This window comes from Enhydra lutris, unplaced genomic scaffold (assembly GCF_002288905.1).
Source record: "Enhydra lutris kenyoni isolate GAN:26980312 unplaced genomic scaffold, ASM228890v2 scaffoldscaffold3, whole genome shotgun sequence".
Classification (NCBI taxonomy): Eukaryota; Metazoa; Chordata; class Mammalia; order Carnivora; family Mustelidae; genus Enhydra; species Enhydra lutris.
In genome coordinates, this window is record NW_019154087.1 from 72,274,626 (window position 1) to 72,288,943 (window position 14,318).

Here is a 14,318-nt window from a genome sequence, read left to right on the forward strand (position 1 = left end):
TCTCTTATGATTCAGTTTTCAGTAACTTTGGACCACTTATTTACTTTTTAGTTCTGTTGCCTCTGGTAATCCTATATAAAACCTTATAGGTAATAAATAGTGCAAAAGAGTTGGAATATCAAGAATGAAAAATTTCAGAATCAGTGTTCCAGTTCAGTGATTAACTTTGTTAATAACTGTTATTAAAATTAAGTCCACTTTTATTGACAGTTAATGAAGACGTGAACCTAAAGGAATAGTTTAAAAATTTTGGAAACTTGATGATTTTTATACTCGAAGAAAGGACTTTGAATTTCTTTGAAAGGAAGAAAATTAAACAGGGGGCGGGGAGGAGAAAAAGAGGTTTCCCTTACCCTCCCAGGGAATTGAGAAAGTTGTAGAAGGGTGCACCAAAAAGAATCACTGGGTTCTAGGATATTAGAGAAGTTGAAAAGAGAAATCTGATGTTTCTTGCTGAAATGTCTAAGCAGTGCTATAAAGTGAAATGAAGAATAAGAATTTCGAAGTCAGATGGACCCAATTTCAAATCCTGACTTGGATATTATGAGCTCTGTGTCCTTAGACAAGGTACTTCATCTCTTTGAACCTCAGTTTCTTCTGTGAAATGGAGATAAGAAGACATGCTTCATTGAGCTGATAGAGCATTCCATATACGTACAGAGTATCTAGCATAGCACTTGGCGCAGTGGCCTCCAGAAATGTTAGGTCCTCTGCTCACATTAGCAGCCCCCTCAGTAGGTCCCTTTTACTTCCCTGGATTCTCAGCCAGCAGTAAAGCCATTAACTCAAGCAGCTTGAATCTAAAGTATTACTCACTACTTTGATACCTAGTGTTAGTGAAAGAGAAGAATGATGCCTAATTTTGTAAATTATTGCTAAGATTAATAGGCTTGACAGAATGACTTGTGTGTGTATATAGAAGACATTTTATCTAAATTATTCCTATGATCATTATACATACTTCCCTTCCCCTTCTTTTTTTTTCTTTTATTTAACATGGCATAAAATATGGAGTGGGAAATAAATAAGGCAGATACTTATCACTTATATGAAAAGTGGTTACTAGAGTTTCCACAGTTGCATTCGCTGTTTCAAGAAGATTATGGTTACTAGCATCCTGTAGGAGGATAAGAATGATAATGATTATGGTAACAGTACTGTCTGCTAGTTTAGTCATGTCAGTCCTATGAGGTATGGCTTCTATTAGGCTCATTCTGCACATAATGAAACCGAAGCACAGAGAGGTTAATAACATTCCTGTGTGCATAGTTAAGAAGTAGCAGAGCCAGGATTTGAACTAGGCCATGCTCTTAACCACTGTCTTATAGGACTAAGCGAAAACATTCGTTCAAATGGGAGCAAATGTCCTAAAGCTGTGGAAGGTTGCTTACTTTTAGATTTGCTCTGCAGGTATTCTGAGAGAAGCCTCACGAAGTGTATTGGAATTACAATTGAGACCAGACCAGATTATTGCATGAAGCGGCATTTAAGTGACATGTTGACCTATGGCTGCACAAGGCTGGAGATTGGGGTGCAGAGTGTCTACGAAGATGTGGCCAGAGATACCAACAGGTAAAATGAGGGCAAATGATTTCACACAAGCCTCCTTCTAACTCCCCCTGATTATATCTATATTTATACTCATCCTCTTCTTCCTACCAATCTCAGAGAAAGAGGTGTAGGTATTCCTTCTTCTCAGAGTCATCCTTCTGTCTCTGCTCTTAATTTCCATCCCCTTTCCATTTTTCTCGTCTTTACTCGCTCTTTTCCAGTAGCTTGTAAATGTGCTCTTTTCTCTTCTTGTTCTTGTCATAAACAGCCTTTTCCATATGGAAAGGGGAAGGCAGGGCTTCAAGGTCAGTCATCTAAAGCAGAAGAGAAGGCCAGGAGCATGGAAACAAAGAGAAGGGTTTGAACAAGAAGGAAATCTATTTAAAAGATCAGTTTTTGTGAAGCGGATGCCAATGAATAGAGTAGTGAGAGAAGGGTTGGTGAGCAATGGGTGTAAACTTTGAGAAATTTAGGAAGTTAAGAAATAGAAATAAGGGTTGACAGAGCCATATAAAGTTCTCTTGAAGAACTCTAGAAATAAATCACTGAGTTGAAGAGAAACGTACACGTGAAAGATTAGCTGTATAAGGAACTTTATGATTCATTGGTAAATTAGAGAAAAAAGATTTCAGGACTCTATTAGGCAGCAGAGATCATTGATTGAGGATGTAAAGTCAGGTTTCAGGGAGTTGGTATGTGATCAGTTGGACTTTAAAGGCTACTTTACCAGGAGAGGCAGACGTGATTGGGGGTTGTGGTAGGAGAAGGAAGGCAACTAGGAAGTAAAAGGCATACACTGGTCAGCATCTTAGAAACCACCAGAAGAATGCCAGACTAAGGAGAGAGGAATCTTTCCTTTAGGTACTAGAGGTCTGTTGGATAGTTTTGATCACAGGGAAGAATTACACAGATATCAGGCTTAAGAAAGATTAGCGTGAATAAAATGTACCTTTGTAGGGGGAGTCTTAAACCAGAAACACTGGTTGGCCTGCTGCAGTGATCAAGTGTTGTACCTGTGGAGATGGGAAGAGTCTCTTGAAGGTCAGGGAAGCTTTCTGAAAAGAATGGCATCAGACCTGAGACTTACAGGAAGAGTATGACTCAGATGGGGAAGAGGAAGATTATTTCAGGCAGAAAGAAACATACAAGCAAATGCCTGACGATGAGAGCACATGGCAAATTTAGGGGATTTGGAGCAGGTTAGCTTGGTTAAGAGTGTAGAGCATGAGGTAGGATAGTGGTAAGAGGTGAGGCTGAAAAGGTTAGCCGTGGTGGCCAAATGCTGAGGAACCTTAGAAGTCAGCCTAGGGAGTTTCGGCTTTAGTCTGAGGACAGGCTGTAAGCTAAGTTGTGATAGGAGCATATCTGCATTTTAGATCCCTTTGGAAGGATCACAGTTTGCAGGTGGAGAAGGAAGATCAGTTAAGAGGCTGTTGCACTCATTTAAACAAGAAATGATGTCTTAAAAAGAAGCAAATGACAGTGTTTGGTAACTGGATGGACATGGGGGTAGGAGAGAATGGGAAGTAGAGGAGTCGTGGAGGGAAGGTGAGTTTAGTTTTTGGATGTACTCAATTCTAGATACTTGTAGAACAACAAGTTGAGGGTTTGCTTTCGAGCAGAGCTGTCCAGAACATTGTACAGTAATTGAAGTATTCTACATCTGCATTATCCAATATGATAGTGCAACTGAGGAACTGAAATTTTCATTTTAATTTAATTCATTTAATTAATTGAAGTATAAACTGAGTAACTACATGTGCCTAGGGACTGTGGTATTGTACAGTAGAACTTTCTAGTACTGGATATTTGGGTGGAGTGTCAAGAGAGAAGCCTCACCTAGTCATATAAATCCGGAAGTGGTTAGCAAAAAGAGATTGGAAATGGATTAATGGAAATGGATGGTAATACCCAGAGTGGGACGGAGTCCATGTTTCTAGGATTTTTTTGTGTGTGGTTTTTTTTTTTTTTTGTTTATTCATTTGTTTGTTTGTGGTGGTGGTGGTGGTGAATGGGAATGTCCTGGAGGTGAAAGGATTGGCATAGGGCTTTGGTTGATAGTAGCCCTAAACTGTTATTAGGGCTTGCTTCCTATTAGATGTGGTGCTAGAATGTTAAAATGATTTACCCAGCTGGCCCCAAATGATTCTGCCTTGTCAGTAAATCATTCACTCTTCTCACTTTTTTAAAGACATTGGAGACCACCAGAATGAAATCTATTTTGTATGTAGGTGACATTCTTCCATCTCTCTCTCTCTCCAAATAATTTCAGAAGATTTTTAAAGGAAAGAGCATAATAAGAGGCTGCTTCTGCATAGTTTTGAGCTCATTATTTTTGTTTTTAACTTAAATATTTATATTAGTAAGCTTACTCCAGCTGATGATGCTAAACCAAATAATTTTTTTTTATAGTCCAAATAATTTTCGTGTGCATTAACTCTGGTTAACCCAGTCATTTACTGTCACAGCCTTGAGTTAGGTACCTGGGGAATTTCTGAGAAATATCTCAGAAGTGAACTGATTTATTTCCAGGCCTTTTCACAGCCAGAAATATAAAAATGAATTTCTGAGATTCTTATTCCCCAGCCATATTATTCTTCATTATAAAACTACCTTTACATGTCTCAGAGATTGTTTTCCCTCTGTTCCTTGTGCTAACCTTTTTGCCCATTTATTTGTATAACAGGAGTGAATTTTCTTTCCTCAGGGGCCACACTGTGAAGGCAGTATGTGAGTCATTTCACCTGGCCAAGGATTCTGGTTTCAAAGTTGTGGCTCATATGATGCCTGATCTGCCAAATGTGGGACTAGAGAGAGACATTGAACAGTTTACAGTAAGTGTTGCCTTAAACAAGGCTAAGTTCAGGTGCCTCTGCATGTTGCTCTATCTACCCTCTCTATTCTTTTTGATTATTTACTGCTAATTTCCCCCTCATTGTTTAAGCAATATGTCCTCATTATAGAATAGTAGAAACACTATAGTGAAAGAAAAGTCATTCACAGCCCCAACACCAAATAAAACCCTAACATTTTAATATGTTTCCTTCTAGGAATTTTTTTTATGCTTAGGCTTTTTGGAGGGTTGAGGTGGTTTATACATATACACACAGAGACACACATGCTTACATATATGATAAGTAATTTTAATGGCTTTTTCACTTAACATTATGCAAGCATTTATCTGTTAGATAGCCGGTCTCTGTTAAAATGTTAACGTATTTAAATGTGTATTTAATTTCCATGGAATAAATATTCCATACTTTGCTTAATTCCTTCCAAATTTTTTTTAAATTGAAGGTATTGCCAGTTTTTAATATTGTGAGTGGCACTGCAGGTGAACAGTTTTATGCCTATAACTTTTTATAGTTTTTAGGATTATTTCTTTAGGATAAATTCCCTGGGGTAGAATTATCAGGTAAAGGTATAAACACTTCAAGAATCCCACCATATTACTTAGTTGCTTTTCAGAGGTTATAACAGTTTACAGTCATTTTAGCAGCGTTATCTTTTTCCCCAAATAATTCTCTCCTATTTATGCATTTGCACACATACAGATACAGTGTTTCTCTCTTTGCTGATTTGGTGGATTAAAGTGCCATTTCAATTTGTATTTTGTAATTATGGTAATATATTTTTTAGTTTTGCATGTAATAATAATTCTTTCATCTTTTTGGAATTGTATGTTTTTGTTCTCTGACCAATTACTCTGTTGGATATAAACATTTTTGATGTTAATTTAGATGAACTTTCTAGGTAAGGACATTCTGGATTCATTTGGGTTTTTTGTTTTTTAAAGATTTTATTCATCAGAGAGAGCGAGCACACGCATGAGCAGGGGGGAGGGGCAGGGGAGAAGAAGCAGCAGATTCCCTGCTGAGCCTGGAGGCTGATGTGGGGCTTGACCCCAGAACTCTAAAATCACGGCCTAAGCCGAGGGCAGATGTTTAACCAACTGAGGCACATAGACGTCCCTCATTGATTTTTTTTTTTTAATAGTTGTTACAAATATTTTTGCCCACTCTATCTTGGGCTTTTCATTTTTGTATCTGTTGTCAGATCCATCCTTTATGATTTCTTCAGATGCTTCTGAACTTAGAGTTGCTTTTCTCTTCTAGGATTTCATTAAATAGTGGAAGAAAATACTTGGTTTTTTCCTAGGTTTTCTGTTCTTTAAATTTGAATACCTAACTCTGGGTTAGTTGGTTTTGGTTTTTGTTATTTGATTTTTTGTTTGGGGTTTTTTTTTTTTTTTTTTTAAGATTTTATTTATTTATTTGACAGACAGAGATCACAAGTAGGCAGAGAGACAGGCAGAGAAGAGGGGGAAGCAGGCTCCCTGCTGAGCAGAGAGACCGATGCGGGGCTTTGATCCCAGAACCCTGTGATCATGACCTGAGCCGAAGGCAGAGGCTCTAACCCACTGAGCCACCCAGGCGCCCCTGTTTTGGGAGTGTTTTTTTGTTACTCTATCACATGTTTGCTTGATCTGTGTTCCTGTTGTCTTGGGAAATGAGATTGATCAGAACTCTTTTTTTTTTTTTCTCCTTCAAATTCTTAGCTAGAGAAAGTGCCTTTGGGATATTCTTTTAGAGAAGAGAGTGAAAGTATTTATCAAATTATTTCATTCACAGAAATACTTAATTTTTCTATTTAAAAAAATAGAATTCACCTGGCCTCATTTGGAACATATTTAATAATTCATTCTTTCCTTGCCAAAAGTTTATGTTTACAATTTTTAAGCCAGTGAATTACAACTGAAGGCCTGTTTATAATATAGTACTAATTCATAAATGTCCCTATTACTAATTCCCCTGTGTTAGCTGTGTAGATTTTGAGTCTAATGGCCTCTCCTCAGTAGTTAATAGCCAAGTACCTAGACTCCAAGCCTAAAAGACCCCTGAAACACTTTTCTTTAGCACAGCTCCTAGGTGGACCAGAGATATAATCAGAATTCATTACTTTAGGTATCCTTAGAAGAAAATACGGCACGTTTCAAATAATACCAAATAGCTGAGTCTTACTATTCATTTTCCTTAGTATCCTCAGAATAAAGAATAGTTCAGTGATAATATTGCAAAGACAATCTTCACGTAAACAGATCTTGTTTGTAATCTTTTCAGAAAAACTCAAAAGGGAATATGAATGGACTGTATGACTCTTCTGACTGCATCCCAACAAATAAATGAGTGACAAAATAGAGCTAACATTTCTCTCTAGAGTAAAATTAAATTGCCCTAAAATAAAGAATTTCTATAAATCAGTAAGAAAAAAGCAGACAGCCCAGTAGGAGAATGGGCAAAAATACTTGAACAAACACTTCACAAATAGGATATTCTAACAGCCAATAAACGTACTTAAAAGTTCTCAAAGTCATTAATCTTCAAAGAAATGAAATTTAAAACTATGATGCATTCCTTCTATATACTCATCAGAAAAGCTAAGAATAGCTAAAATGAAAAAAGACAAAACCAAGTGTTGATAAGAGGATGGAGCAACTGGAATTCTTCATTTCCTGCTAGTACATTGGTACATCATGTTTGACATTATCTACTAAGGGTAAATATATATGCATACCCCAAGACCCAGCAATTGTACTCCTAGATGTATACTCAACAGAAATGCCTACACATATTTACCAAAAGTCACAGTCACAAGTTATTATTGGTAATATCAGAGCAGCAACAAGTGTCCATTAACAATAGAATGCATAAATAAATTGTGATGTAGTCATACAGTGAAATACTATGAAAAATAATAAATTAATTACAACCTCATGAAACAACATGGCTGATTTTTTTCAACATAAAATTGAGCAAAGGAAACCAGATCCAAAAGACTACCTAATATACAATTCTGTTAATACGAAGTCCAAAAACTTTGGGTGGAATTGTAACTGGAAACACGCATGAGGTGGGCTTCTAAGATTTTGATATTCTTTTTCTTAATTTGAGTGTCCGGGTGCTGGTTATGAGATACACACTTAGAGTTTGTGTACTTTTTTCTATCTAAGATACACTCCAGTAAAAGTTTACACAAAAACTTTTAAAACTAATTTTTGTTTTAGGAAATCTTGTTGGGCCTATTTGGAATTCACAAGCTTTCCTGAATTAGTAGGACTAGCAGAGGAAGAGGGAGCAGACTTCCCACTGAGCAGGGAACCCCATGCAGGGCCCAATCCCAGGACACTGAGATCATGACCTGCGCCAAAGGCAGACACTGACCTGACAGAGCCACCCAGGCACCCCTGTTTTATACTTCAAAAACTTTTTTCCCTACTTTATTTTACATTAGCAACCCACAGGTATTTTTTCCTTAATTAATGTGTTTTGTTCCGCAGGAAGGGTTGCTAAATTGGGAGTCTGCTTGTATAATTACAGAAGTGTAGCAAATGTTATCTTTATAGAGGACGTGATAGCCTTGCCTGGCATAGATCCATAAATCTACTACCCAGCCTGCTGGGGTATCACAGCTATATCTTGGGTTGTATGCCTGCAGTGTGCTAGTTATAAATTGGCTTAGATCTCACGCTTTGTTGTTTAGGTCAGGTCAGCTCTGGGTCACTACTCTTAGTATCTGTTTATGCATCTATTCATGACAAATTCACACTCTTATCTAGTGGTAGGTGCAGAGCTTGTAGCTGTGCGTGATAAATAGCATTTGCTTATATTTTCCAGGAACTCAGAAATGAAGTTTTCTTTTTTTTTTTTATAAAGCTGGAAGTCCTTGTTGTGGTGGAAATTCAGGAATTTATCCTAAAAGCATTAACTTTGCCCTTTCCACCTATCCTCAGATAGAACTTATTTATTACTCAAAGTAACCTTTAGCTGTTTTGGTGTTTTATTCCTTTAATAATTAGACTGCTCTTAAATATCCAATCTAAGATTGCTGAAGATGCTTGAAGAATATGTTTCTCTTCAGAATCTATCAGTTAGCAGAAGTCTTTCAAAGTCTATTAACATCTGACACAAGTTCTTTTTTTTCCCCAGTGAGCCAATCTGATTGAATGACTATGTGGCAGGGATGGCTAGCGGTATTTGTTGTTACTTGTTTTTTTAATATAAAGGCTTGTTACTGAAGATAGTGGCATAGGATACAAGTCACTGTAGCATTCTGTCAGGAAAGACCACCTGATGTAGTCTCTCCAGTTGAGGAAGCGGGCCTGATGAGATTAAGTAACCAGTCAAGTCAGTGGTGAGTCTTGTGGATGTCTTACCTTCCAGCTCCAAACTGGCAGTTCTCTGTGCCTGGTTCGCAACTATCCTCTTGGAGGTCTTCTCTTCACCAATCTCCTGGATTGGATTCTTTGTTTTTCTGGATTCCAAGTTAACCCTTTTTATCTGTTTATTCCTTGACTTTACTAAAATACATTTTCTACCAGGTTCCTTAGGAAAGGCTCCTCATAGAAAGTAAGCCTTTGGTGTGCTCAAAAAATGGTTGTATGCAACCTTCACACTTACAGACTTGTGTAAAGACTTTTTTAAAAGGCATTGCACCATTGCCTTGTAGCTTTTAGCATTGTTGTTAAGGAGCATAATGTGTTTTTATTCCTAATCCTATATTCCTTATTCTTTAATCCTGTGATCTATGTAACCTGGGTGTTTTGTTTTGTTAAGTCTGTTTAAGAAATTGTCTTTATCCCATGTATTGTGAAATTTCACAGTGCTGTATCTTGGCAAGAGTTTTTTTTAACTAATTGTGCTAGATTTTTGAAGAATCTGTCATCTGGGAAATTTCCTTGTACCACTGGTTAATTTTCCCCTTTCATTTTCTATGTTCTCTTTTTAAAACTTCTCCTAGGCAAATGTTGGATCTCCCATATTCATCAAATATTTTCATATATTTTTTACCTATTTTTTCCTTTTTTTTTCTGCTTTCTTCTATTCTTATATTTATCTTTCAACTTTTCAGTTAAATATTTTTATTTTTGTTATAGCTTTGATTTTCAGGAGTTCTTTCTTACCTTCTTGTTGTTTGATTTTTCCCTACCATCCTATTCTTGTATAATGGATGTAATAGATCTTCTCTCTCTGAGGGAATTACAGGGTTTGTTTTTTTAAGTTTTATTTTCCTTTATGCAATGCATCTTTTCTCCACATTCCTTTTTTTTTTTCTTTTTGTTTTGTTTTGCCCTTTATTTTCTAGGCTTCCTCCAAATTTCTGGTGATCCTTAGCCAGATGATCATACTTTAAAAGTAGGGGACCAGGGGGGCCTGGGTAGCTTCGTCAGTTAAGCATCCAACTCTTAATTTTGCCTCAGGCTTGTGAGATTGAGCCCCATGTCAGGCTTCTTGCTGGGCGTGGAGCCTGCTTAAGATTCTCTCCCTCTCCCTCTGCTCCATCACCCTCTTTCTCCCTCTCTTAGAAAAAATAAATAAAATTTAAATTTAAAAAGTAAGGGACTGAAAGAACAGATTGCAAATTTTGGGTGGCCAGCTACTGGTATACCTCATTGAAAGATATTCATGTAATAAGCTTTCCTTTTCTTTTTTTAAGGTTTTATTTTGTTTATATTTTTTAAGATTTTTGTTTTTCAGTAATCTTTACCAACATGGGGCTTGAACTCACAACCCCAAAATCAAGAGTCACATGCTCTACTGACTGAGCCAGCCAGGCATGCCCCAGCTCTTCTTTTTTTTAGGGGATTCTCGAATGTCAGTATCTTGAACTCTTATTTAGGGCTATTTGCTTAATCCAGAGATGAACTCTCCAACTTCCTGCTTGGAAGTGGCTGGTATGAGTAGGTCACAAAATTGACTGCTGGCATCCAGGAAGCAAGGCAGGAAATTCACCAGTGTGCTGGCTTTCACTTAATCTCTCTGTTTTCAGCCTTTATCCTCACCTAGGCCTTCCTTTGTACCTGGAATCACAGCATTCAGGAGTTTCTCCAGGAACAAATCAGCAGGGCAGAACAAACGCCTTGTAGGCAGGGCAAAGGAATAAGGGATAAATCCCTCCATCTTCAGACTTTGATTCCATGATTTCTTCCGTTCTGCCTGTTTAATGGTACATTTGACCCATGAGCCTTTCTGGGACTCTCGTGTAACTGAGCTGGACCTTCATTGGTATTCACTTTTGCAGATACTTTGCTTACAGCTCTATTTACCTATAAAGTCATTTGCCAATCTTCATCCATTTTCTGTCTTCCAAAAATTTATTACTATCACTGGTCCTGTACTCTAACCCCCAACCCGCATCTCCTCTGATGTTCTTTTTGTTCTTCTGGGTTTATACTTTTATAAAAGTTCATCTCTTATATTACTATGATTTTGGAGGAAAAGGAAGGGAACACATGTTTTAATTCTTGTTTAACCAGAAGTCCAGAACCAATTTCATCTATCATCATTCTTATGAGCCCATCTATCTTCTAAATTTATCATAGAAGCATTTTTATACTTTTATAAAAGTTCATCTCTTATATTACTATGATTTTGGAGGAAAAGGAAGGGAACACATGTTTTAATTCTTGTTTAACCAGAAGTCCAGAACCAATTTCATCTATCATCATTCTTATGAGCCCATCTATCTTCTAAATTTATCATAGAAGCATCCACCCGCCCAACTTTCTTAAAAAAAAAAAAAAAAAAAAAAAAAAGCGTAAGTTATTGGCTTAAGTTATATTTGGCTTTGCAGGGCATATTAGCTAGCATCTTTTGTAGTTGATGCCACTACTGTGGCATACAGAAACGTGTAGGATTCAGTATAGCCCTGCACAGTAGGGTCCAGACTTATTTAAGATGACCCTGTAATAGCACGAAAAGAGCAGTGGAGTCGGAATTAGAAGACCTGGGTATGAGTCCTAACTTGGCCTTTAGAAGTTTATGATCAGGGTTGGAAAATGTGTAGCGCATTTCCTGGGTGCCCAAGAACTTAAGAATTTTATGGCTCCAAAAGATATGGGAGTTGAACTGGGTACTAACAGAGAGGCATCCTACTGGATGGCTACCTAAAATGATATGAGGGTTATGGCAGGCCCTAAAAATTGCCCGGAAGTTGCTTAGATTAGTTGAAAGCCTTCATGCAAATATTTGCATATTAAAGAACAATCATTAATATCTTTACACTGCTGTTCAATGAAGAGGTAGGTTCAGTGACTGTAGGACTAAATGTAGCATTAACAAAAATCCCAATAAAAATACAGTTATCCTATAGGAAGGATGACCTTATACTCTGTTCTTTTAGGAAAATACCCCATTAATTTGTCATTCAGATTAAGAGTTTCTGCTTAATTGCTTTCCAAATGAAAATATAATTCTGAAAAGAAGGTAGCGTTAAAAGCTTTTTGTAAATACAAAATGTTAGCTTTTAAAAACTTATTTTTTTTTATTTTTCCATTTCTTACCCTGCAAAAGGTAATGACATTTCCCTTAAGAGGAAAGACATTTTTGAAATGGAGTTAAATTATTGTTTGAGAATAAGGCTTGTCTCTCTCCTTATACTATATTCCAATTACTAAGAAAGAGATCTTACAGTCCTTGCAGCAGCTTCCTCACTGTGTCTGCATGCCTTTTGTGATCTGGGCAATAGAAAGATTAGCTGGTGATTTTCTCTTTCCTGTGGACAGATTCCCACTTGCACAGTTGCCTGTCCTCTAGTTACTTCCCAGTGATCCAAGGTACTGTTGTGCTGCTGAGCTTTCTTTTAAGAAAAACTGGAGGCTTTGAAACAGTCAGTTAATAGGGAGATATATGGCACAATTTTAGAATGCCTGATTCTATTATGTTCTTCTTTACTTTCTTAAATACACTAATTTAGAGTTTCTTGCTTTCCTTTCTTTTTAAATCAATCTTCATGTGATTTTCTTTCTCCATAATATGAGTATTTTAATTTTTTAAATATGGTTTTCCCCAAACACAATAATTGATATTTAAAGAAAATTATATTTAACCATGGCATTATATACTTCTTTCTGTTAGTGCAGGTCTTAGTACCCACCTATTTGAGAGGCATGGGACTTTCTGATTTATTTCAAAGATGCATAATGATTTATATCCTGTCTTAGGCAAGATTTGAAAAATATCTGAGCACTTTATCTCTCTTATGATTCAGTTTTCAGTAACTTTGGACCACTTATTTACTTTTTAGTTCTGTTGCCTCTGGTAATCCTATATAAAACCTTATAGGTAATAAATAGTGCAAAAGAGTTGGAATATCAAGAATGAAAAATTTCAGAATCAGTGTTCCAGTTCAGTGATTAACTTTGTTAATAACTGTTATTAAAATTAAGTCCACTTTTATTGACAGTTAATGAAGACGTGAACCTAAAGGAATAGTTTAAAAATTTTGGAAACTTGATGATTTTTATACTCGAAGAAAGGACTTTGAATTTCTTTGAAAGGAAGAAAATTAAACAGGGGGCGGGGAGGAGAAAAAGAGGTTTCCCTTACCCTCCCAGGGAATTGAGAAAGTTGTAGAAGGGTGCACCAAAAAGAATCACTGGGTTCTAGGATATTAGAGAAGTTGAAAAGAGAAATCTGATGTTTCTTGCTGAAATGTCTAAGCAGTGCTATAAAGTGAAATGAAGAATAAGAATTTCGAAGTCAGATGGACCCAATTTCAAATCCTGACTTGGATATTATGAGCTCTGTGTCCTTAGACAAGGTACTTCATCTCTTTGAACCTCAGTTTCTTCTGTGAAATGGAGATAAGAAGACATGCTTCATTGAGCTGATAGAGCATTCCATATACGTACAGAGTATCTAGCATAGCACTTGGCGCAGTGGCCTCCAGAAATGTTAGGTCCTCTGCTCACATTAGCAGCCCCCTCAGTAGGTCCCTTTTACTTCCCTGGATTCTCAGCCAGCAGTAAAGCCATTAACTCAAGCAGCTTGAATCTAAAGTATTACTCACTACTTTGATACCTAGTGTTAGTGAAAGAGAAGAATGATGCCTAATTTTGTAAATTATTGCTAAGATTAATAGGCTTGACAGAATGACTTGTGTGTGTATATAGAAGACATTTTATCTAAATTATTCCTATGATCATTATACATACTTCCCTTCCCCTTCTTTTTTTTTCTTTTATTTAACATGGCATAAAATATGGAGTGGGAAATAAATAAGGCAGATACTTATCACTTATATGAAAAGTGGTTACTAGAGTTTCCACAGTTGCATTCGCTGTTTCAAGAAGATTATGGTTACTAGCATCCTGTAGGAGGATAAGAATGATAATGATTATGGTAACAGTACTGTCTGCTAGTTTAGTCATGTCAGTCCTATGAGGTATGGCTTCTATTAGGCTCATTCTGCACATAATGAAACCGAAGCACAGAGAGGTTAATAACATTCCTGTGTGCATAGTTAAGAAGTAGCAGAGCCAGGATTTGAACTAGGCCATGCTCTTAACCACTGTCTTATAGGACTAAGCGAAAACATTCGTTCAAATGGGAGCAAATGTCCTAAAGCTGTGGAAGGTTGCTTACTTTTAGATTTGCTCTGCAGGTATTCTGAGAGAAGCCTCACGAAGTGTATTGGAATTACAATTGAGACCAGACCAGATTATTGCATGAAGCGGCATTTAAGTGACATGTTGACCTATGGCTGCACAAGGCTGGAGATTGGGGTGCAGAGTGTCTACGAAGATGTGGCCAGAGATACCAACAGGTAAAATGAGGGCAAATGATTTCACACAAGCCTCCTTCTAACTCCCCCTGATTATATCTATATTTATACTCATCCTCTTCTTCCTACCAATCTCAGAGAAAGAGGTGTAGGTATTCCTTCTTCTCAGAGTCATCCTTCTGTCTCTGCTCTTAATTTCCATCCCC

At 37.0% G+C, this 14,318-nt stretch overlaps 1 protein-coding gene across 1 annotated transcript in view; it reads left to right on the forward strand.

Moving 5' to 3' along the window:
• Positions 1 to 14,318, forward strand: part of LOC111154527 (elongator acetyltransferase complex subunit 3) — a 108,672-nt gene that overhangs the window by 38,423 nt on the left and 55,931 nt on the right. The window contains exons 8-9 of the mRNA XM_022514187.1: positions 1,411 to 1,572; positions 4,259 to 4,385. Coding sequence (XP_022369895.1) covers positions 1,411 to 1,572; positions 4,259 to 4,385 — 289 coding nt within the window. The remainder of the gene's footprint in view (positions 1 to 1,410; positions 1,573 to 4,258; positions 4,386 to 14,318) is intronic.